Genomic DNA, 21,772 nt, shown 5'->3' with positions numbered 1-21,772 from the left:
AAAAGTAGAAAACACCCAATCTCTCCCCAACGTGTCGGTTCAACGCTTCGATCCCGCTTTTCGTTTCAGCACTGCCTGTCCACGACGAACCAGGTCGTTGTTCTTAACCGTTTCCTGGTCGAGTCCCTTCACAGCTAGGTCTAGAACTGCTGCAGAAAGCTCCTCTCGATGGATATTTGGAATTGCGCGCGTGAAAATGTTGACAATACGGAACACTGAGGCCAATACAGATCTCCCAAAGGAGGTTGAATTGACTACTACTCCGGGTTGAGCGATACAGATATCGACCCCCGGGTATTCTGTGGGAAAGTTGATGACCATGAGCTCTGTTTCGCACTAAAAGCCAGATCGCCCTTAGCGCAAAAACACACATATGGACTCGTAGAAATCCGACTTACGCGCATGACTTGATAATCACCCATAATGGCTGGCTTTTTGGTAGGATCCCTGGGCGTACCATCGGCGCTGAAGTAGATGAAACGGAAGGGTTTCGCGGGACCGGCCTCGTACATGGCTTTGAAACCCGCGAGAGTGCAGTCTTGACACACGCGCTTAACCTCGGCAAAGTCAAAGCTGCTTGTTCTGAATGGTGTCACAGCGACAGTCCTGTAAGGCAGCATAGGTCAGTGATTTTTCATTCGCATAAAGAGACTATGATTGATGCGTACCAAATGCAGGCGTCCGCCCCGGCGAACTCGGCCTTCACATCGGCAGAATACTCCCCGTAGTCACGAATCACCACACTCTTGAGCTTCGATGTCGGGTCTATCCCATCTTCGATGTAGACGGGCTTCCGAGCCAGTGCGATAACCTGGGTGATCTCGCTGTTTTGCAGGCACTGCCTGATGATCTCTGTGCCCACCAGACCGGTTGCACCAGCTACAATGAGCTTCATATTGAGATGTTCCCAAGGTAGATAAGATATCGGGTCTTGCGGGAGGAAGAATATGATTACGGAATGCTAGCAGGAAGAAGCTTACGGTCTCTAAGGGGTACTGGTCGATTCATTCTGAGATGGGAGTTCGATCGGGATTCGGGGCCGTTCCCGCTAAGTCCTTGGATCATCCCGAGGTCAGACTCTAAAACCCGAGTTATCTGACTTCGGTCTTGTAATGCCAATCTGATGATCTTTTCACGGATAAATTTTGGGATTTCAAAACTTTTGTCTCACGCTAGTTTCTTGTGAATGTATGGCAGATCTGTATGTCTAGAGACATATCTGTGTCTGGTGTTCATTGTGCCACGGCTACCAATGAGGGAAGCCCGAAGATAATCTTTGAACCGGCATCCGAATGCCGATTCACCCCTGGTGATGGGGAATTTGCTGCAGCAGCGCTTACGTGATACCAACTGGGAGAGACAAAATCCCAGAACCGAAGATATCAACTAGGGGTGTCTTGACGTGGATGAAACCAATATCTCGCTCACTACGCCTCTAAATTATAGTCTCTTGTTCATGGAACACACCGGCTCCAGTTATAGATTTGTCCTGGTTCCAGTTTCCTGTAAATTTTTCAAATAGCATGATAGAAACGAGGAAATGGATTCGAGGCGAGCAAATTACTTGAGGGCAAGACAAGTCTAATTTCAAGAAGAGAGTGCGTTGCTTCCCCCCCAAAAAAAGCTAGGACTATGAAAGTAGAAGAGCAAAGGGTGAAATCAACAAATCGATGCTTCTTGCCCGTCCCAATCATAATGATACCCATAGCAAGCTCCAGCCACACCCCTAAATCTCACTCTACTTTCCAACTCAAAGTAAGTCTTACGATTAGATTGAACCGAAACTGGAGATGTGAGATTGATTCGTGAAAATCAATACTCCGGGTGGAAAGTCCGAGTCCAGGGAAACCATACGGTGAGATCAACAGTTCATGTGCCATCAATGTTACCTAGATATGACTGCCAGGTACGACCGCCGGAACAGAGCAGATGCATGACACTGACCTTGGCGAACTAGATCAACATGTTAAAAACTCAGCATGTACCGCCATTCATCAGAAAAGTACGGAAAAGAAATTGGCCCTTTGAGAATTCGTCTTGTCATGTTGCAAAATTCAATTTATATCTCTATAGGTGTTGGTCTTCTGACCAACACCGTTGTCAGCAGTGTTTTTGACACCAAGAACTTTGCTAAAGAGAACATCATTACCCGCGATGTCGCTGTAGTTGGCGGTGGCGCGTCAGGAACATATGCTGCAATCAACCTCCGCGAGCTGGGAACGAGTGTTGTGGTAGTTGAGAAGGAAAATGTTCTGGGTGGTCATACAAATACCTACACCGATCCTACAACGGGCATTACTGTCGATTATGGCGTGCAGGCCTACTTGAACAGCACCATCACGCTCGATTTTTTCGCCCATTTTAATGTTCCTGTCGTTGGTTACTCCGCCTCTCCCGTGAGCATTGAGCCGGCGGATTTCAAGACTGGGGAAACGGTTAAATTTAACCCCAGTGAGGATCTTAAACCATGGGCTCAACAGTTGGCCAAGTATCCCTGGTTAGATGCTACATGGGACATTCCACAGCCGGTTCCTGCAGACCTCTTGTTGCCATTCGGGGAATTCATCGTCAAATACAACCTCACAAACCTTGCATATTACATTTATTTCAGTGCTTCAGGCTTGTCAAACCCTCTGCAAGAGTTGACAATTAATGTGATGAAGATGGTGGACCAGGCTTACGTCGATGAATCGAAAGGTGGGGGACTGGGCACGGCAAACCATGACAACAGCGAAATATATGTCAAGGCCTTGGCTGAGCTTGGCTCTAGCGCCCTCCTCTCCTCTACTGTGATAGCTACTTCACGATTAGTGAACAATTCAGGTGTGAGACTGGTTGTGAAAACCCCGTCGGGCTGCAAACTCATCGAGGCAAAGAAACTTCTCATCACCATTCCTCCGACCTTGGGCAATATGAAGCCCTTTGCCCTGAACGTTCAGGAAACCAACATTTTCTCACAATTTACCTACATGGGATACTACACCATTCTACTTAACAACACCGGCTTGCCCTCTGGGTACGAATGGATCAATGCGAATGATTCATCCAGCACCTATAATATCCCTGACCTACCCGGCGCCTGCCAGATAATTGAAACCCGCATATCTGGAATGTTCTATGCCTGGTATCGCAGCCCATTAAACATGACCCAGCAGGAGGTAGAGGCATCGACCATCGCCGCTATCCAGAACCTGCAGAAGGCCGGGAACTACACAGCCACTACTCCTACGGTCGTCGAGTACCGATCGCACACCCCGTTCAAGCTAAGGGTTTCGGCCGAGGCTATTAGCAATGGGTTCTACGAGGAACTGTATGCGTTACAAGGGAAACGTAGCACATGGTATACTGGTGCAGCTATGGTTTCTCATAATGCGGGAGTTATTTGGAACTTTACTCATGCTCTGTTGCCTGATCTGGTGGGTTGACAAACTGAACCTGAACTAATCCTTCAGCAAAAGAGCCGATTCTGTCTTTCAAATGGATTTGATCTTGTTTCTATGATGCTGCTTATGAATAGCAAGATGGTGGCTGGTGATGCCTATGGTATGAATGTATCTGTAGCTTTCTGTCTATAACTAGTCATACTACTTATCATCCCCTGCATTCTTGACTTGAGCCAGCATCTTTCTCATTAGCAAATTTTGGAAAATCCTTCAATTGTGTACATATTTCCGAGGATTGAGATGTTCTATTTTTTGGGTCATTTGGAGTCGAGATACAAAAGCCACACGCACACGAGAAAGAGGATGGGAAAAAAAAATTTAGCCCATGTATCATTTTAAAGTAGACGCATGCTTCTATTAAAAAATTTAAACAGGCCAGTGCTAGAACAACACCTAGCCTCTCACGGTGATTTTGGCCAGGCATGTTGTGTATGAGGGTTTTAATGCCTGGGCTTGGCGTCTGCGCCTTGTACGCTTGGATGTCGTTGATTCTCAAGTATTTTACCCTCCGTCAGTCGTTAAAATTGATCAAAGTTCCAATTTACAGAAGTCGAAATATTCAATTGCTTGACATATTCAAGAAGCAGGCTAGAGTCCGCGGACGCAAGCTAACATGTTAAATTCAAATGCAGATCTCTCAACCAAAAAGGGTTCGAATTGTCTACGGCTAAAACCATTTGCCTAGATATCCATCTAAAGATGCACTTCGATTAATTTTCATATTCCTAGGTGTCATAAGGTGATGCGAATGTAAATGCGTTTGGCCAGATGCGTTGGACGTTGGCGTCAGGTGACGCGACCCCATTTGCTCCCAGCGCCCGTACCTGAGGAAGTTCATCTTTCCCCTCTTCTCCAGTCTCCCATTGTTTTAGGGTTAACCCCTCGATGCTCCTCAGTTCGACACACGACACTGCCTAAGTACTTCTCTTATGACTTGTCCTCCTATGCGCAGGCAGCTAATTGTGTACTCAAACAACAACAAAGCCACTGGTTGACGCGACCTTGTCGCAGAGGACTGCGAGAGACGGACTCTGCATTATGTCAAAAATCGAAACCTCTGATCCCGCCTTCAAAGCTAGCATGTTCCGCAGCTCGACAGCAACAAGGGAATCGACGCCAAAAGCTGCCATCGACTTGGCAGGTATGACCTCCTCCGCAGGAATCATGAAAATGTCCACCAACTTCTGGACCAAAGCTTCCATAACCAAGCCAGCTGCCTCATGTAGGGATTCGGCAGAAGACAGCTTACCAGCGAGACTACCGGCTACGCTGCTAGCCTTGGATGCACTATTGCTGCCGTTGGCTGGTTTAGTAAAGCGCAGGGCACTGAACCGTGAGTCTCGAGCCAGAATCGAGTCAGAAGAACCACCGCCAGTGTTAATTCCGACCATGACTTGTGGGCAAGGATCAAGGATGGCTGATTCTATGGCGGACATGATTTCCTCCTCTGCAAGCAATCGGTAGCCCATTTTCTTCAGACGCTCATACACGCCCTTGTTTGATGCCACATATCCGATATCTTTGACAGCGCCAATATCGAGAGCCACTCCTGGAAGACCTTTGGCCACTCGATGCCTGGCGAGCGCGTCCTGGAAGGCTCCGCCAGCTGTGTAGTTGCTCTGACTGGCGTTTCCGATTACACCAGCGAGAGAGGAGAGCATAATGAAAAAGTCCAGATCAGAACCGAGCTGCTGATGGAGGTTCCATGTTCCCTGTACCTTGGGCTGGATAGCTGCATTATAGTTGTTGATTGTCATGTTCTCGAGAATGGAATCGTCGAGCACCATTGCAGCCTGGACAACACCCCGGATTGGCGGAAGTTCCGCGGCAATTTTTTCCAATCCAAGAGCAAAGCTATCCTTATTGGAGATGTCACATCCGATTACTCTGACTTTAGATCCTGGGTAGGAGCACTGAAGCTCGTCAACAAACAAGGCTGTCCGGCCCCCAGCAGCGGCACTCCTAGATACGAGAATTAGGTTTTTTGCGCCGTGCGTAAGTAGCCATCGAGAGACCGATCGCCCAATTCCACCCACGCCACCGGCGATGAGGTAAGACGCATCGGAACGAAGCCTAGCATAATGTTTGCGTGAAACGACCTATTGATGGTGTTAGCTATCAAGCTTGAGAAGACAAGCAATTTGAAATAATGATCCACTTACCGGAACGATCTCCTGTGGGCCAACGGATAGGACAATTTTCCCCATATGCTTACCAGCTTGAATCTGTCGGAACGCCTTCTCAATATCGGAAAGGGGAAAGACCGTGACAGGGCCTACTGGACTTATCACCTTCTGCTCAATAAGTCGAGCGATACTTGCCAACACCCGGTAGATATGAGGACTCCCCAGTCTAACGAGCGCGAGCAGGTCGATGGAAGAGAAGGATGCCACACGAGTAAAAGGCATCATCTCGAGATGGTTGTTTCGCTCCAGGTCGAACTTCCCAATCTCTACGAAATGGCCAAAAGGAGCGAGGCAGTTGAAGGTCTCTTGGAGAAGCTGACCCGACAAGGAGTTCAGGACGACGTCGACACCACGTCCGCTCGTCATCGACATCAGTTTGGGAACAAATGATGCGTCTCGACTGGAGAACACATGATCTGCGGGTATACCGTATTTGCTGGTGATGAAAGCGCGCTTTTCTGAGGTACCAGCCGTGGCGAACACCTTAGCTCCAACAAGTTGAGATAGAATGATTGCTGCCTGACCAACGCCGCCCGTCGCTGCATGGATCAGGATTGACTGATCCCTGCACAATCGAGCCTTGTCATATAAGGACATGTACGCGGTGGCGTAAATCATGGGAATAGATGCAGCTGTCTCGAAGTCTAGATCATCGGGCATGCGACAGACAGTCGTCCAGGGCACTTGAACGCGACTTGTGTATTGGCCATTCAGTAATGCAAAGACGCGATCTCCAACAGCAAAGCCCTTTGACGCAGCAACGCCACCAATGCGCACAATGATTCCCGAGCATTCAAGGCCCATAACTTGTTCGTTGAGCTGGCCCATAGCAGCCATTACATCTCGGAAATTGAGGCCAAAGGCCTTGGGCTCGATCTCGATGAAATCTGAGCCTAAATCGACATTATCCTCGAGGGCATGATTGAAAGATAAGGTCTCTAGGAGTCCTGTTGTGCCAATATTCAATCTCAATGGGCGACCAGGCTGTTGAAAAAGCTCTGGTTGAGATTTCACGTCCTGGTTATTATCGACAGAGACGAAGCTATTTCTTGCAAAGTCCTTGACTAGTCTGGGAATGAGGATTGTACCATTTCGCTCCGCAAATTCAAAGTCTTGTGCAGAGTCGTTATCGGCAATAGAGCGGCCGATAGTTGACGCAAAGACTGTCGCGACAACGGATGCATCGTGCTCCCTCGACGTAGGGGCCCGCGGGTCTAGATCCACTGTGATGTACCTCTTGCCGCCATTTTCCTGTCGAAGACTTCGGAGAAAACCAGTGCTCAAAGCAAGCTTGGGGTTCTCGCAGTTCACAGCACTGCCCCGAGTAACCCAAAGAAGATTTTTACACTTTAAAGAAAACGCCTTAATCGCCTCAAACTCTGCTGGTGAAGGTTTCTGTAGCAGTGACTGGTGCATCTCTCCCAAGAAGATGCAATTCTTTCCAGTCACATCAGTCGAGTTAAACGATTCAATGATCGGAAGACTACCACCGGTTGCAGCGGCAATGGACTCCTGAAGTGCCCTCAGCCAAACCTCATCCTGATAGGAAGAAGTGTCACCAGTGACGATCACAGCCGGCTCGGCGTGAGAAATGCTTGGCTCCTCGGGTTGTGCTGTGGACATGATAACGCTGAATGAGTAGGTTTCCTCACTTTCGCAGTCGTGCACATCTAAATCGAGTCCGCTGAATCCGGCTGCCTTCAGCACTCTGTCCCAGGACGGAGATTGCATGATCGGACTTAATTTCCGTTCCTCTTCTTCGCCTGTCAACGGCTATTAGTCTCATGAGTGTATTTGTATGGGCAAGTGAGGTTCACTTACTTAGCCACCACCCAGGAAGCAGGCCAAAGGTAAGTTGCATATCAACTTGATTCTTTGTGCTCTCCATCATCAGAAGCTTGCCACCTGGCTTCAGCAACCTGCGCACATTTTCAATGGTGGTCTTCATGCGCTTGGTGGCATGCAGAACCTGACACGCGACAATGACATCGTAGCTGCCGAGCTCAAAGCCCTGCTTTGCGGGATCAGCTTCGATATCTAGCTTCCGATATATGAGAATGTCATTCCAGTCCGCAAATTGCTCCTGGGCCTCAACGAAAAAGCCAGATGAAACGTCCGTGAAGTGGTATTCGGACGCGAGGGGTCCAAACCCAGATTGCTTTCCGTTTCCAATAACGTCAAGCAATGATCGAGTTGTACCACCGGTACCCGCACCAATCTCGAGTATCTTGACTCGAGGATTCTTGTGCACAATGTGCCGTATGATCTTGCTTAGCTGGACATTCGCCCGATCGAACTTCAGGGCGTGGCGGTAATATTTGTACAGCAGCTTGTCCTCCATCAATAGCTCCAGGGGCGTTACCTCGCGCCTCAGCATGGCCGCGATCTGCGGCCCTAGGCGATAGATCACCTCACCATTTACACTGGAGGCTTGAACCGATTTGAAGAGCTTTCTTTTATCTTCCGTGGTATCCTCCACCCACTTGGAGCTTCCGGGTCCGAGCTCTCCATGAAGAGCCTGCGTGACTTGCAGTTTCATCCATGCGTAGAACCTCTGGTGATGCCACTCTAGCTGCTGCACATCGGCTAAGGTTAGGCTCCCTAGGGCACAGTGCACGTAGTGAAAGCAGGCACGTCTGAGATCCAGGATGACACCTTCCTCTTCCTGATCAACGGGGAAAATGAGCTCCTGTTTCAAATGTGCTGTGTCCATGAATGAAATATCGGGGGCCCATTGCAGTGTACTGCAGATATCATCATGGTGGAGATCTAGTTGGCGAGGAATACCTGCTCCGACGGACTGACAAACAAAACCATCCATAGCCAGGACAGGCTCATTTGATGCATCCCCGTCTTCTTTTGCATCGAACAAGGAAATGGCGGACTGGAAGCTTTTTGAGTCGGTGTGGTGCACCTTGACATAACTTTTATATCTGTACCCGCTTTGAGAGACTATTTTGGAAGACACCCACAACGTCTTGATTTTCTTGGGGACGTGTGGGCTGTTTAGGTGGGAATTCGATCCCAGAAGGGCGCCATATGCCGAAACGAAGATTGAGTCAAGCGTGGTGGGATGCAGAACATGTTCATGTTGGTAGTTTGCAGGCATGATCGATGCAACATCAGCAACAGATAAGATGCTTACCGATTGCTTGTCGGCTACCTGGACATCTTCAAGGTTTTGAAACACTGGACCATGACAAATTCCAAGAGATCTCATGTCGGCATAGATTTGTCCTGCGTCAATAGTCTTCGGATACCCTCGGAGAGGCTTGGGTTCAGAATCTGGACCTAGCCAACTCCATCTGCCACCATCATTATTCACGTTGTCGAAGACAACGTGAATTAGGCCCGTGCAATGCTCGGTCCATTTGTTGTCAAGCCCAGCTGAGAAGATCTGGAACTTCCTCCAACCCTTGACACCGATGTCCTTTTTGCCCACAGGCATGATTGTGGTCTGGACTTCCACTCCTTCCGAACCTTCAGGAATCACAAGTGCCTGCTGGATTTCCACATCTTGGAGTCGGTAACCAGAGATGGATTCGTTATTTGTCTGGCTGAGCTGACGGGCGGCCTCGATGACCATGCAAATATATCCTGCTCCAGGGTAAATTATATTTGATTGAACAGTGTGGTCCCTAACCCAAGGGAGCTCTGCAGGTCTGATCACATATCTCCAAGTGGGTGCATAGGTGTTGGCTCCCTTCACAAGAGATCCAAGCAGATCATGATGTTTGAACTGCTTATCCCGATGAGATCTGTTGACCCGGGGCTCAGACCAGTGACGCACCTGGTGATTCCAGGGATAGGGAGGCAAGTCGTGCAAAACACTAACATCAGTTTTGCCGAGTGGAAAATTGACTGCGTTGTTGTCTACGGGGAAGCCCATGGATATCAACTGACCAGCTAACGCCTGCATTGTGTTCACTGCACTGGACTTCCGGATCAGGCAAGACATGTATGAGATGTTGCTATCCTTGAATTCGGGAAGAAGGAGAATATCCGCAATAGGGCCTGAGAGTGCGGCATGAGGTCCGACTTCGATAGCTATGTCGATTGCACTCTGTCCGGTGGATAGGTCGAGAGCCATCTCCCGGAATGCATCTATAAACTGGACGGGACTTAACATACTCTTAACCCAGTGCTCTGGATTGGCGATTTCGGCCGCATCACTCATGCGAGTTCCAGTAGTGGGCGAGGCGTAAATGATGGGTTTTATTGTCCGTTTTTCCTTGCCCACTCCAATTGCCCGCATACCTTTGAGATAGGGGTCGTAAAGGGTCTGCATATGATGTGAGTGAAACGCAGTTCGAACACGAAGACGGCGAGCAAAAATGTTGGCCTCGTTTAGCATTGCTTCGAGCTCCTCGACAGCGCCAGCGTCTCCAGATACAGTTACGCTGGTAGGACTGTTGAGGCATGCCACCTTGGCCTCGCCATTCTTGACTTTCTTGAGATATTTCTCAACTGCCTCAGCACCTAGGCCTACCGCTATCATGCCGCCTTCTCTGTTTGTAAGTCCCGAAGTAACCTCGGAACGACTGTAGCACGCAGCCATGGCAGACCGGAAGCTCATAGCCCCAACGGCATATGCAGCCGCAATCTCTCCACTTGAGTGACTGCTCACAGCGGTAGGAGTTACGCCCCATGATTCAAGAAGGCGCACAATAGATATCTGCAGAGCAGCACACATTGGCATCCCCAAAGACGTCTCAGTGACTCTGCTAGTTTTAGCGTCTCGACGCAATTCGTCCACAAGCGACCAATCAGCACCGAATTCTTTGAGATACCTTTCCGCTTCAAGAATTGAGTCCTTGAAAACGGGGTATACTTCTAGGAGCTCTCGTCCCATTGCATACCACTGAGCACCTTGACCTGTAAAGACAAATCCAAGTCTTGGTCGATCGCTATTGCTTCGAGTTGGCTTAATTCTCTCATTCTCGAGCGAGGTGATGAGACCCAAAACCGATTCCGCAGCACATGTTATGACCCATGGAAAGCGGCTACGGCGTTGGCTCAATGTGTAAGAGAGATCGTTGAGGAATTTTTCTTCTTCTTCACTAGCCAGGTCCAAACACAAGAGGTAGTCCTTAAGATTGGACGCCATTTGACGGCAGGTAAGCTCATCCTTTGCGCTCAGGATAAAAATCCTCGATCGATGCCGAGCAAGCTTGTATCCGTTACCGTTGGTGCTCTCGTTTTCGTGGAAATGGTCATTACCATTCCCATTGCCAATGCCATTGGCTAGACCGATTCCGTTGGGCTGCCCATTTCCGTTTTGCAGAGCTTGAGATGGCCATTCCTCCATGATGACATGGGCATTTGCTCCTCCGTACCCAAAGTTATTCACGGATGCCCGGCGGACTCCATCAGTTCCAGGAACCCATTCCTCGCACTTTCTGGGAACCTTGAGATTCCATTTATCCAGCAAAAGGCGCTTGTTCGGCTTCTCAAAGTTGATGCTTGGCGGGATCACGCGTCTCTCTAGAGCCATCGCGACTTTGATCACACTCGCTAGGCCACTTGTTGGCTCAGTGTGACCTAGGTTAGTTTTGGCAGACCCGATGAACAAGGGGTCTGTCGCCGATCTGCCTTTCCCAAATACACTACCAATGGCACCAGCCTCGATCGGATCACCGGTGGGCGTGCCGGTACCATGGGCCTCAAAATATTGGATGGAACGAGGGTCAATCCCGGCTTTCTGGTAGCAAGATCTGATAAGTCGTTCCTGGGCTTTCGGACTGGGTGAAGTTATAGTTTCCGTCTTTCCGTCCTGGTTTAGATGCGTCTCTCGTATCACTGCTCGGATAGGGTCTCCATCTCTGATCGCATCATCCAGTCTCTTGAGCACAATGGAAGCAATGCCTTCCCCGCGACCGTATCCATTTGCTCGACTATCGAAAGAGTATCTACAACCGAACGCAGGTCAGCTACATTTGATTCTCCTAAAGTGAGAATTCCAAAAGGCGCTTACGATTTTCCATCCGGCGAAAGCATCCTAGGAGACGGATATGTTAGTGATAACGATGAAGCCAAGAACCAATCTGCTGCATTTCAATTTACCCCAAAGTTGAGACAGTGATGAAAAAGTCTGGGTTAATGAGGAGATTTGAGCCGCCAACGATAGACATATCTGCATCCCCGGTTTTCAGACTCTGACATGCTTGGTGCAGTCCGGTGAGCGTGGTACTGCAGCCCGTATCAACTGTGATACTCGGTCCGAGCAGATCGAAGAAGTGGGACACGCGATTCGAGGCCATGGCAGCACCATTGCCCGTCATTAGGAAGCGAGGTAGATTCTCAGCGTCTCGCATATGGCCGTCCTGGTAGTCATGAAAGAAGGCACCGGAGAAAACAGACGTGTTTGAGCCGGCAGCTTGCTCCAGCGGGATACCAGCTTCGAACGAGTCTAGTCAGCAATCCTCTTGCAGGGAGCACAAAGCCGTCTTCGCACTTACCATTTTCCAGCGACTCATAAACAGATTCCAACAGCAGCCGATATTGAGGATCCATTGTCTTCTAAGGATCAGCATCACCTCGGAATCATTCTTTCACATCGAGGGATTCTTTCTTACCGCAGCTGTTTCAGCCGAAAGACCAAAGAATGTTGCATCAAACAAAGCCAGATCTTCCTTTAGGAAATGACCACCTCGCACATTTGTCTATAGTCCGCAAATATTAGCAAGCCCATAGAGCTCAATGTAAGATGCAAGACATAGGGGATAGATTAACTACCGTGCTGATATTTTCCTGGCTCGGATGATACCAACCCTCAAGATTGAATCTAGACGGTGGGATTTCGCTCCAGGCACTCCTACCCTCTTCTAGCATCTTCCAGAGCTTTTCAGGACTGGTCGCATCTCCTGCAAATCTGCAACCCATGCCAATAATGGCGATGGGTACGCTCCTGGAATCTCCGTCACTCATGATGGGTGTACGTTCGTGGCGAACTTTCTATCTTGCGCGGGGGAAGAAAGGTCTTGCCACACAAGTCTTGCGTCTCTAGGTGATGAAGAAGGACTTATGACAATATCAATCGGTGAGATTTGTGAGAGTGAATCAATCAGATACTGGGGCGTTGTCGGTTTAGTTAGCTGTGGTCGAGTATAAAAGAAGGATCGATCTCGATTATCTCGTTTTCCATCCACGTGCTAGATCTACAAGAGTGTAGCTGATGGCTGAGCTCAATATTCAAAACTTAATCATTCTTCGAGGTGCTGTTGGTGGTTATTAGATACTCCATACGAAATTACTCCGATCTGAATAGATGTGGAGAAACTCCGGTTAATTGGTGGCTTCACCATAATGCAAGTAGCCTTGTCTACGCTAAACAACCAATGGAATCGCTTCATTCCACTCAATTAGAAACTCCGCATATTCAGCATCCAATCACTGGATCTCTTAGTAGATGCAGCCATGACCAATGTGAGCATCGAAACTAGCATTGAATGTTCATGTTCAGCTTATGACTGATACCCCGAACCTCGAAATGGATTCTAACTCGATTAGTGGACATCATAGATTCGAGGTGAGATTGTATTTCTCTACACTATTTTCATCAGTTTCCTTTGGTGGTGGATCAGTATTCCAAGAGAGATATTATTTGGAACATTCATTGACCTTCCTATTAACTCAGACAAATCAATCATCTCATTTTCATACAATCATCGGGTTGGAAACTTTTGCCGCAGGCATTACTCAGATAAAATGAACACTCGGCCAGGCTCCCCAAAGACGGTGTTAGTCTTTGGACCACAGGCTCTTTCATTCAACCAGAAATCCTTCCACGACCTGCGAGCCGGTATTACAAGTTCACCGGCTCTCAGCTGGGTTCCTAACGCCATGGCCGAACTCCCGCACTATTTTGGGAAAGTCACCACGGAATTTCCTCAGCTCAACCTTGTGCGCGGGGCACAACTTCTCCAAGCTTTGGCCGAGTGGGTAGCTACAGGAAGCCTGACTGGTCTGACCATATCACCACATGTACCGAACATCGTCTTGACTCTGATCTCCGTTCTGTCACAATTGGCTGCGTACACTCAATATCTCGAGTTGTGTGATCCAGGCTTGGATGAATCTCACACCTTGGCAAACACTGAGACTGTCGGGTTTTGCACCGGCCTTCTGACCGCATTAGCGGTATCCTTGAGCGATACCGAGACCGAATTCGCGCGCAACGGTGCTACGGTGCTGCGCCTGGCCATGCTAGTCGGAGCTGTCGTAGATGCCCAAGATGCGACTGACGGAGGGTCAATATCTGTCTCCGCGGTTTGGAAAGCACCTAATGGGTTAGACACCCTTGAGAAACTTCTCGACTCAAGTGATGTATGTCTTTCAAGATTTTTAATTTTTGACACGCACTAATAATACTATGCGCTAGGCATACATCTCCGTTCGTTATGATGAAGATAGAGTGACGGTGACAACTTCAAGGTGCAGCCTGCCGGAGCTGCTGGCAAATGCCAGCTTGACCGGCATCACGATGAAGGAACTTGGTCTCTCGGGCCGTTTCCACAGTGACATCCATGGGGATTTGCTAGAGCCTCTGAGCCGCTTTTGCGACTTAAACCCGGCCTTCCGGCTCCCCGCGGCATCGGAACTAAGGATTCGTTGCAGGAGAGATGTAACTGAGACGGGTGAGAACATCATGACTGGCAATCTCTCAGCTATTGCCCTAGAGGCTTTACTCGTAAAACAATCTCAATGGTGGAAGACCTTCTTGTCTTTTTGCTCGGTTGGAAAAGAAGCTGCAACCATTGTCACTCTTGGGCCAGAACGATGCACACCTCCGTCATTGATCCATAGAGTCCCATTAGGCTTCCAGTTCATACACTTCGCGGATTTTGTTGCGAAGTCTGATTCCAGTCACCCGGTGCAGTCACTAGCAGACCCCGATAATGACATTGCCGTCATTGGAATGAGCTGCAAGGTGTCTGGGGCAGATGATCTAGTCGAGTTCTGGGATATTCTTTGCAAAGGGCAGTCTCAGCATACTGAGGTTCCCAAGTCGAGATTCTCATTTGAGACCAGTTTTCGCGATTTCGACCAGCAGAAGAAGTGGTATGGTAACTTTGTCAAAGATTATGATGCCTTCGACAACCGGTTCTTCAAAAGATCAGCCCGAGAAGCGGCTTCGATGGATCCCCAACAGAGGTTGTTATTGGAGGTGGCTTACCAGGCTGTAGAGCAATCTGGATATTTCCGAAATAGGACCCCCTCCCCGGATGTGGGCTGTTATATTGGCACCTGTGCTGTCGACTACGAAAGCAATGTGGGTTGCCATGCCCCAAATGCATTTTCGTCAACTGGCAACCTACGTGGATTCATTGCAGGCAAAGTGAGTCACTATTTTGGCTGGACTGGACCAGGTCTCACTCTCGACACCGCCTGTTCAGGTGCCGCCGTCGCTGTAAACCAGGCTTGCAACGCAATTCTTAGTGGCGAGTGTGCAATGGCTCTTGCTGGAGGTGTGAACATCATTTCGCAGCCGTTACCGTACCAAAACCTTGCTGCCGCATCCTTCCTCAGCCCCACTGGGCAGTGTAAGCCTTTCTGTGCCAACGCAGATGGCTACTGCCGCGGAGAGGGCGTTGCTGCTGTTTTTTTAAAGAGAAAGTCAGAAGCAATTGCGGATGGTGACCAGATCTTTGGGATTATATCTAGCACCGCGGTTTCTCAAAATCAAAACTGCACACCTATATTTGTACCAAACGCGCCATCTCTTTCAGACCTCTTTCTGAAGGCTCTGTCCAAAGCGCATATGGAAGCATGGCAGATTTCATATGTTGAAGCACACGGAACTGGAACAGCTGTAGGTGATCCTGCAGAGTATGAAAGTATCAGTCAGGTCTTTGCCGTCCCTAAGCGGGCCAAAGCCCTGCAGCTCGGTTCAGTGAAGGGTCTTGTTGGCCATACAGAGAGTACCTCTGGCCTGGTATCGCTTATAAAGGTACTTCTGATGATGCATCAGAACTCCATTCCTCCACAGGCAAGCTTTAGTACCATGAACCCACACATCAAAGTCAGCAGCTCAGTTGCAATCGCGACATCCTCAAAACCCTGGAGCGATGAATTCAAGGCGGCACTTATAAACAATTATGGTGCTTCCGGATCAAATGCCTCAATGATCGTGACCAAGCCACTCGGTCATCATGCTGCTGTGTCCGAGGCTACCGGGGAAGTCAAGTACCCGTTCTGGTTTTCTGCCTTCGATGAGAAGAGCCTCCGGGCCAAATTCAGCAAGCTAATACCTTTTTTGGCGTCCAAAATCGACAAGATTTCTCTCAAAACCGTGTCCTTCAATGTCTCGCGTCAGTCAAACCGACAGCTCAGTCGAGCTATGTTGGTTAGTTGTTCAACGATTGAGGAATTGTGTGATAGAATTTCTGGGGAATTGTCCATCGTTGATCGGCCTTCATCTCGTCCAGTGGTCCTCTGTTTTGGTGGCCAAGTTTCTACGTTTGTTGGCCTGGACCGCAGCATTTTAGAAGCCACAAGACTCTTACGCTCGCACTTGGATGACTGTGACAAAACTTGCTATTCTCTCGGCTTCGGTAGCATTTACCCTGATATATTTCAAAGAGCGGCAATCAAGGACCATGTGAAGCTCCAACTTTGTCTCTTCTCCATACAATACGCTTCGGCAAAGAGTTGGATTGACTGCGGTGTCCATCCCTCAGCTCTGGTCGGCCATAGCTTCGGAGAACTCACTGCGCTCTGCGTCTCAGAGGCCTTGAGCCTCGAGGACACAGTGAAGATGATTGCCGGTCGTGCTAAGATTGTTAGAGATCAATGGGGACCTGAAAAGGGGGCGATGATGGCAGTTGAGGCTGAACTGGACCAGGTTACTGAGGTCATCCAATCTGGCGATTCAATGTCAATCGCTTGCTATAATGGTCCAAGGAGCTTCACCATTGCTGGGACCGCTCAAGCAATCGATGACGCTGCACAGCTGATTTCTTCTAACGCAAAATTTTCCTCAATGCGTGCGAAGAAGCTCAACGTCACCAATGCCTTCCACTCCACTCTAGTTGAGGGCTTGAAGCCCAGTCTAGAAGACATGGCATGTGACTTGCAATTCAAGAGTCCAGTCATACCGGTGGAGTTTGCCACCGAGCAAGAGTCCCATAGGTCTCTGAGCCCAAAATTCGTGGCAGATCATATGCGCAACCCTGTTTATTTCAATCATGCTGTGCAGAGACTTTCCAAGAAGTATCCTTCCAGTGTCTGGCTTGAGATAGGGTCGAATTCGACGGTCATCAATATGGCCAGTCGGGCCCTTGCATCATCTTCCGACAACTCAGCCTGTCAGGTCTTCCTGCCTATGAATATCACTACCGACAATTCAATATCTCATCTCACATCCACGACTCTCGGCCTATGGAAAGCCGGTCTGGACATCACTTTCTGGCAGCACCATCGATTGCAGACTGCCGAGTATCCTGTATTACTGCTACCACCGTATCAGTTTGAGAAGTCCAAACATTGGCTAGACTTGCAGGTCCCACCCAAGGTAGTTTCGTCCGCTTTGGTGGTCGAAAAAGATCAAGCTCTCTGGTTGTTTGAGGGGTACCAAGACTCCAAGCAGCAATCTGCCCGTTTCCGGGTCAATGCCGACTCGCAGCTGTACAAAGACCTCTTATTTGGTCATTTAATTGCACAGACAGCGCCTATCTGCCCGGCGACAGTTGAAGTAGATATCGCAATTGAAGCCCTGATGAGCCTGCGTGTTGAGTTTAGAGATGGCACACTGCAGCCACATATATCCAACGTCAGCAATCATGTCCCTATCTGTTTCGACTCATCACGTGTTTTTCGTGTCCACCTCATGGCCATCGACACTGATGCAAAGGTCCCCCGTAAATGGACATGGAAATTTGTCGGTGAGGTTCCTGGAAAGAGTGCATCCATGACTGTCCACGTGGAAGGTCAGATAATTTTCTCTCCAGTCGATGATGCACACTTACAAATGAATTTCGGCCGATACGAACGCTTGGTTAAACATCAACGCTGCCTAGATGTCCTCTACGGTAATGACGATTCTGACGACATTCTACAGGGTTCGAGTATCTATAGAATGTTCGATGACGTTGTTCAATATGGAAACCAATATCAAGGTCTGCAAAGGCTAGTGGGAAGATCTGCGAAAAGCGAGTCTGCTGGACGAGTTGTCAAGAAATTCAAAAATGAAACTTGGCTCGACGCCCATCTCTCAGACTGCTTTAGTCAAGTTGGCGGTATATGGGTCAATTGCATGGCTAACCGAACACCTGGAGAAATTTACATTGCCAACGGGTTTGAAAAATGGGTTCGGTCGCCTAAACTACGAGTCGGTGACTCTCGGCCTGAATTTTGGGACGTTCTTGCATGCCACGAGAAGCGTGGTGATAATGCCTTTCTCACGGATATTTTCATCTTTGACCCCAGGACTGGAGCATTGGCCGAAGTCATCCTAGGTATCAACTATGCCAAGGTATCAAAGGTGTCCATGAGCAAGCTGATCTCCCGGCTCACCACCCAAATGACGATCGACGTGATGACAAGTTCTCTGACAGACAACATCCCGAGCACTACAAGTACGCTTGATCCAAAGCCCAACGTACAAGTTGTCGATAAGGGTGTCCGAGAATCGATAGTGTCACCCAGCCCACAAATTGATCTGAAGCCCCGGCTAAGGGACATTATTGCAGATCTATCTGGCTTCGACGCTGTTGAGATCAAGGATGATGCACATTTACCTGATTTGGGAATTGACTCTCTGATGTGTATGGAGCTTGCGCGTGAGATTGAAGATGCCTTTAACTGCACTGTTCCGACAGAGGTCCTGATGGAAGTCGACACCTTCCAAGCCTTTGTTCAGAGTGTTGGGTCAATCCTTGGATTCGAGCCGGGTGTTGCCTCCGCCAGTGGTAGCGCAGATTCTTCCGCCGGGTCGGGTGACGAAGCAGCGCAAACTTCAGGCCTTCAAACCCCGTCAGAATCTGCAGAAGAGGATTTTCTTGACTTGAGTGGGGTCAAAGACATTTCTGAGCTTGAAAAGCCTGTTCTCGAACTTCCATCTTCGGTAGTGCTCAAAGCCTTTGCTGAGTGCAAGGAACTGACGGATTTTTTTATAGAGGAATTTGGCTGCACCAGCTATCTCGAGAGGGTGATGCCAACGCAAACCAAGATGTGCATTGTGCTCACCCTTGATGCATTCGCAGAGCTCGGTTGTGACCTTAGGGCAGCGAAGCCAGGTCAGGTAATGGAGCGTGTTGTTCATGTTCCATTGCTCAATGGACTGGCCAACTATCTCTATGATATGCTTGAGAAAGAAGCACACATGGTCAAGCTTGATGGTCTCCAGATCATTCGCACTGCAGTCCCGGCTCCGACGATCTCCAGCTCTGAGCTGCTGCATATCCTACTTCGCGACGCTCCCCAGCATCTCTATCCTCATAAACTGACACATTTTGCTGGTTCGAGGCTTGCAGACGTTTTGTCCGGCAAATCTGACGGAATTAAAGTCATCTTTGGATCAGAGGAAGGGAGGAATTTGGCCTCAGGTCTCTATGCCGATTCCCCCCTGAACAAGCTGTCGTATGCACAGATACAAGACTTTTTGAAACGACTTGTTTCAAGACTACCAGCAGATGGCAATCCACTGAAGATCCTGGAGCTTGGAGCTGGGACTGGGGGAACTACGAAATGGATCGTTCCCCTTCTAGCAGGGCTGGGTATCCCCGTGGAATATTGTTTTAGTGATCTCGCCCCTTCGTTCGTGGCAGCTGCCAGAAAACGTTTCGGGAAAGAGTATTCGTTCATGAAGTTTCAAACGGTCGATGTGGAGAAAGACCCCCCCGCAGAACTCATTAATAGCCAGCATGTGGTGTTAGCCAGTAATGCTGTGCATGCGACTCACAGCTTGACTAAATCGCTGGGCAACATCCGGAAGACACTTCGCCCAGACGGCTTCATGATGATTCTGGAAATGACCAGGACCATCTACTGGGTTGACATGATCTTCGGTTTGCTGGAAGGATGGTGGCTGTTTGACGATGGCCGCAGTCACGCAATCGCAGACCAGTCCCGGTGGGAGCAGGACCTGTACTCGGTCGGGTACAGCCATGTCGACTGGTCTGACGGAAATCATCCAGAGTCGGCCATTCAGCGCATTATCCTCGCCTTGAACGGCAGTGGTGACGGTGGAATTCCCTCTGCAGCTGAAGTTGAAGCCCGACAGCGCATGGTTGATTCCTATGTGGAAAAGTACACTGTCAGCTTTTCTGCGCCATCCCCTGCTCCAAGAACTACAGTCCCGGCCAAGGATATATGTATACTGGTAACAGGAGCCACGGGGAGCCTAGGGTCGCACCTTGTGGACTATCTATCGCACTTACCCCATGTGAAGACAGTGGTCTGTTTGAATAGGAAAACCACGATAGATGCGTACCTTCGCCAGGTTCAGGCTCTGGAATCGCGAGACCTGAGTTCCACGGAGCTCTCAAAGGTAAAAGTGATCGACGCTGACTCGTCGAAACCGCTTCTAGGTCTTGAACAGAAGGCATACAACGAACTCGTCGCCACGGTCACTCACATTATCCACAACGCCTGGCCGATGAGTGGTACGCGACCACTAAAGGGATTTGAGGGTCAGTTTAAGGTTATGCGTAACCTTGTTGACCTGGCCAGCGCGGCAGTGTCTAGTCGCGGCTCGGTCATCGGTTTCCAGTTCGTCTCGTCCATCGCCGTCGTGGGCCATCACCCTTCTACCCGATCAAATCACTGCCTTGTCCCAGAAGAGAGAATTCACACTGCTGCATCAGTGCTCCCGAATGGTTACGGTGATGCGAAGTGGGTTTGTGAGCGTATGCTAGACGAGACACTTCATCGATACCCCCAGCATTTCACCGCCATGGCAGTGCGACTAGGTCAGATTGCGGGGTCCAGAACAAGCGGCTACTGGAATCACATGGAGCACTTCACATTCATGGTCCAGTCGTCGCAGACACTTGGGGTTTTCCCCAAGCTTGACGGCGTGATGTCCTGGACCCCAGTCAACGATGTTGCGGCCGCGTTGGTAGAGCTTCTTCTCCACGACAACAGCGACCCGCACCCGATTTACCATATTGATAACCCAGTACGCCAGCCATGGAGCGAGATAGCTTCGGTGTTAGCCGACTCAATTGACGCCAAGCTCATTCCCTTCCAAGAGTGGGTTGGTAGGGTCAGGTCTTACCCTGGTCCCGTCGAAAGGGAAAACCCGGCAATTAAGCTCATTGACTTCTTCGAACAAGACTACACTCGCATGTCGTGCGGTGGGCTGTTATTAGACACTACCCTCGCCTGTACACGATCAGAAACACTCAGGAATGTAGGGCCGGTGGAAGCTAAAGTTGCTCGGAAATATGTCGAGGCCTGGAAGGTGGCTGGCTTTTTGAAGCCATAGACCTTGCCATGTTTTACAGCAACGCAAATGAAATTCTCGATAGTCACTCTGAACGTTATTGGCGCGTCTGGTACGATCTATTATATTAAGAGACATTGAAAGGAGACGAAGGGAAGAGGAGAGGAGATTACGAAGGGGCAGAGCGGCCAAAGATCAAATGCCTGTTTTGTAGGGTTGATGCCTGAATTATGCCGTTCTTAAATCAAAATAACGTAATTCCCAAGCGAGCTGGACACCCCACCTAGCCTATTAATTTTAAACGCATTTATTTCAACCAAAACTCCATTAAATTCAATCAGCTAAATTCTAGGTCTATCTGGACATGCATCTCTTCTACGGCCCTGATTTCCACATGCACCGCATTTCGGTAATGCCCTTGTTCTTGGTAATAAAGGTGCTTCCCTGTGCGCGCGGACCTGGGGGCGGGGAGGTTCAATCACTTCCTCTGGTTGCACAATTAAAGCAGTAGCTTCCTGAACTGATAAGCCCTCTGTAGCAGGTATCTGCTTTCGAGTTCTAATTTTTTTTTCTGCTTCTTTTTCTCGTTTTCCGATCGTAGATCGTGAACTTCTTTCTTAAGAATCGCTGCTGATTGCATCGTTATTTGGCAAGCTTTCAAAACCTGGTTTATCGCTAAATTGAGTGGACTTAGCGGGCTTCGGGATCTTTAACGAAGTAATGCTTTGATTGAGGATACTTATTTCAATAATTGAATG

General features: G+C 49.1%; 4 protein-coding genes across 4 annotated transcripts; 2 read left to right on the top strand and 2 right to left on the bottom strand.

Moving 5' to 3' along the window:
* Nucleotides 1-39: 39 nt before the first annotated feature.
* Pdw03_1232 (NAD(P)-binding domain) lies at nucleotides 40-895 on the bottom strand (the record flags this gene model as incomplete). Its single annotated transcript, XM_014679482.1, has 3 exons — nucleotides 40-336; nucleotides 399-606; nucleotides 669-895. 3 exons carry the CDS (start codon nucleotides 893-895, stop codon nucleotides 40-42), a joined length of 732 nt encoding a protein of 243 aa, XP_014534968.1.
* A 1,147-nt stretch (nucleotides 896-2,042) lies between these two features.
* Nucleotides 2,043-3,425, top strand: Pdw03_1231 (Fumarate reductase/succinate dehydrogenase flavoprotein, N-terminal; the record flags this gene model as incomplete). Its single annotated transcript, XM_014679481.2, has 1 exon — nucleotides 2,043-3,425. The coding sequence occupies one exon, from the start codon at nucleotides 2,043-2,045 to the stop codon at nucleotides 3,423-3,425; it is 1,383 nt and encodes a 460-aa protein (XP_014534967.2).
* Nucleotides 3,426-4,411: 986 nt separating this feature from the next.
* On the bottom strand, nucleotides 4,412-12,556 carry Pdw03_1230 (Lovastatin diketide synthase LovF; the record flags this gene model as incomplete). The annotated part of the gene is made up of 8 exons (XM_066099847.1): nucleotides 4,412-5,542; nucleotides 5,606-7,392; nucleotides 7,451-11,538; nucleotides 11,604-11,627; nucleotides 11,693-12,026; nucleotides 12,088-12,145; nucleotides 12,205-12,291; nucleotides 12,365-12,556. The coding sequence occupies 8 exons, from the start codon at nucleotides 12,554-12,556 to the stop codon at nucleotides 4,412-4,414; spliced, it is 7,701 nt and encodes a 2,566-aa protein (XP_065957574.1).
* Nucleotides 12,557-13,336: 780 nt separating this feature from the next.
* Nucleotides 13,337-21,056, top strand: Pdw03_1229 (Polyketide synthase, putative; the record flags this gene model as incomplete). Its single annotated transcript, XM_066099846.1, has 3 exons — nucleotides 13,337-13,954; nucleotides 14,010-20,925; nucleotides 20,986-21,056. 3 exons carry the CDS (start codon nucleotides 13,337-13,339, stop codon nucleotides 21,054-21,056), a joined length of 7,605 nt encoding a protein of 2,534 aa, XP_065957573.1.
* Between the last annotated feature and the right edge of the window lie 716 nt (nucleotides 21,057-21,772).

Source organism: Penicillium digitatum, chromosome 4 (genome assembly GCF_016767815.1).
Source record: "Penicillium digitatum chromosome 4, complete sequence".
Lineage (NCBI taxonomy): Eukaryota > Fungi > Ascomycota > Eurotiomycetes > Eurotiales > Aspergillaceae > Penicillium > Penicillium digitatum.
This window is presented reverse-complemented; position numbering and strand designations above follow the sequence as displayed.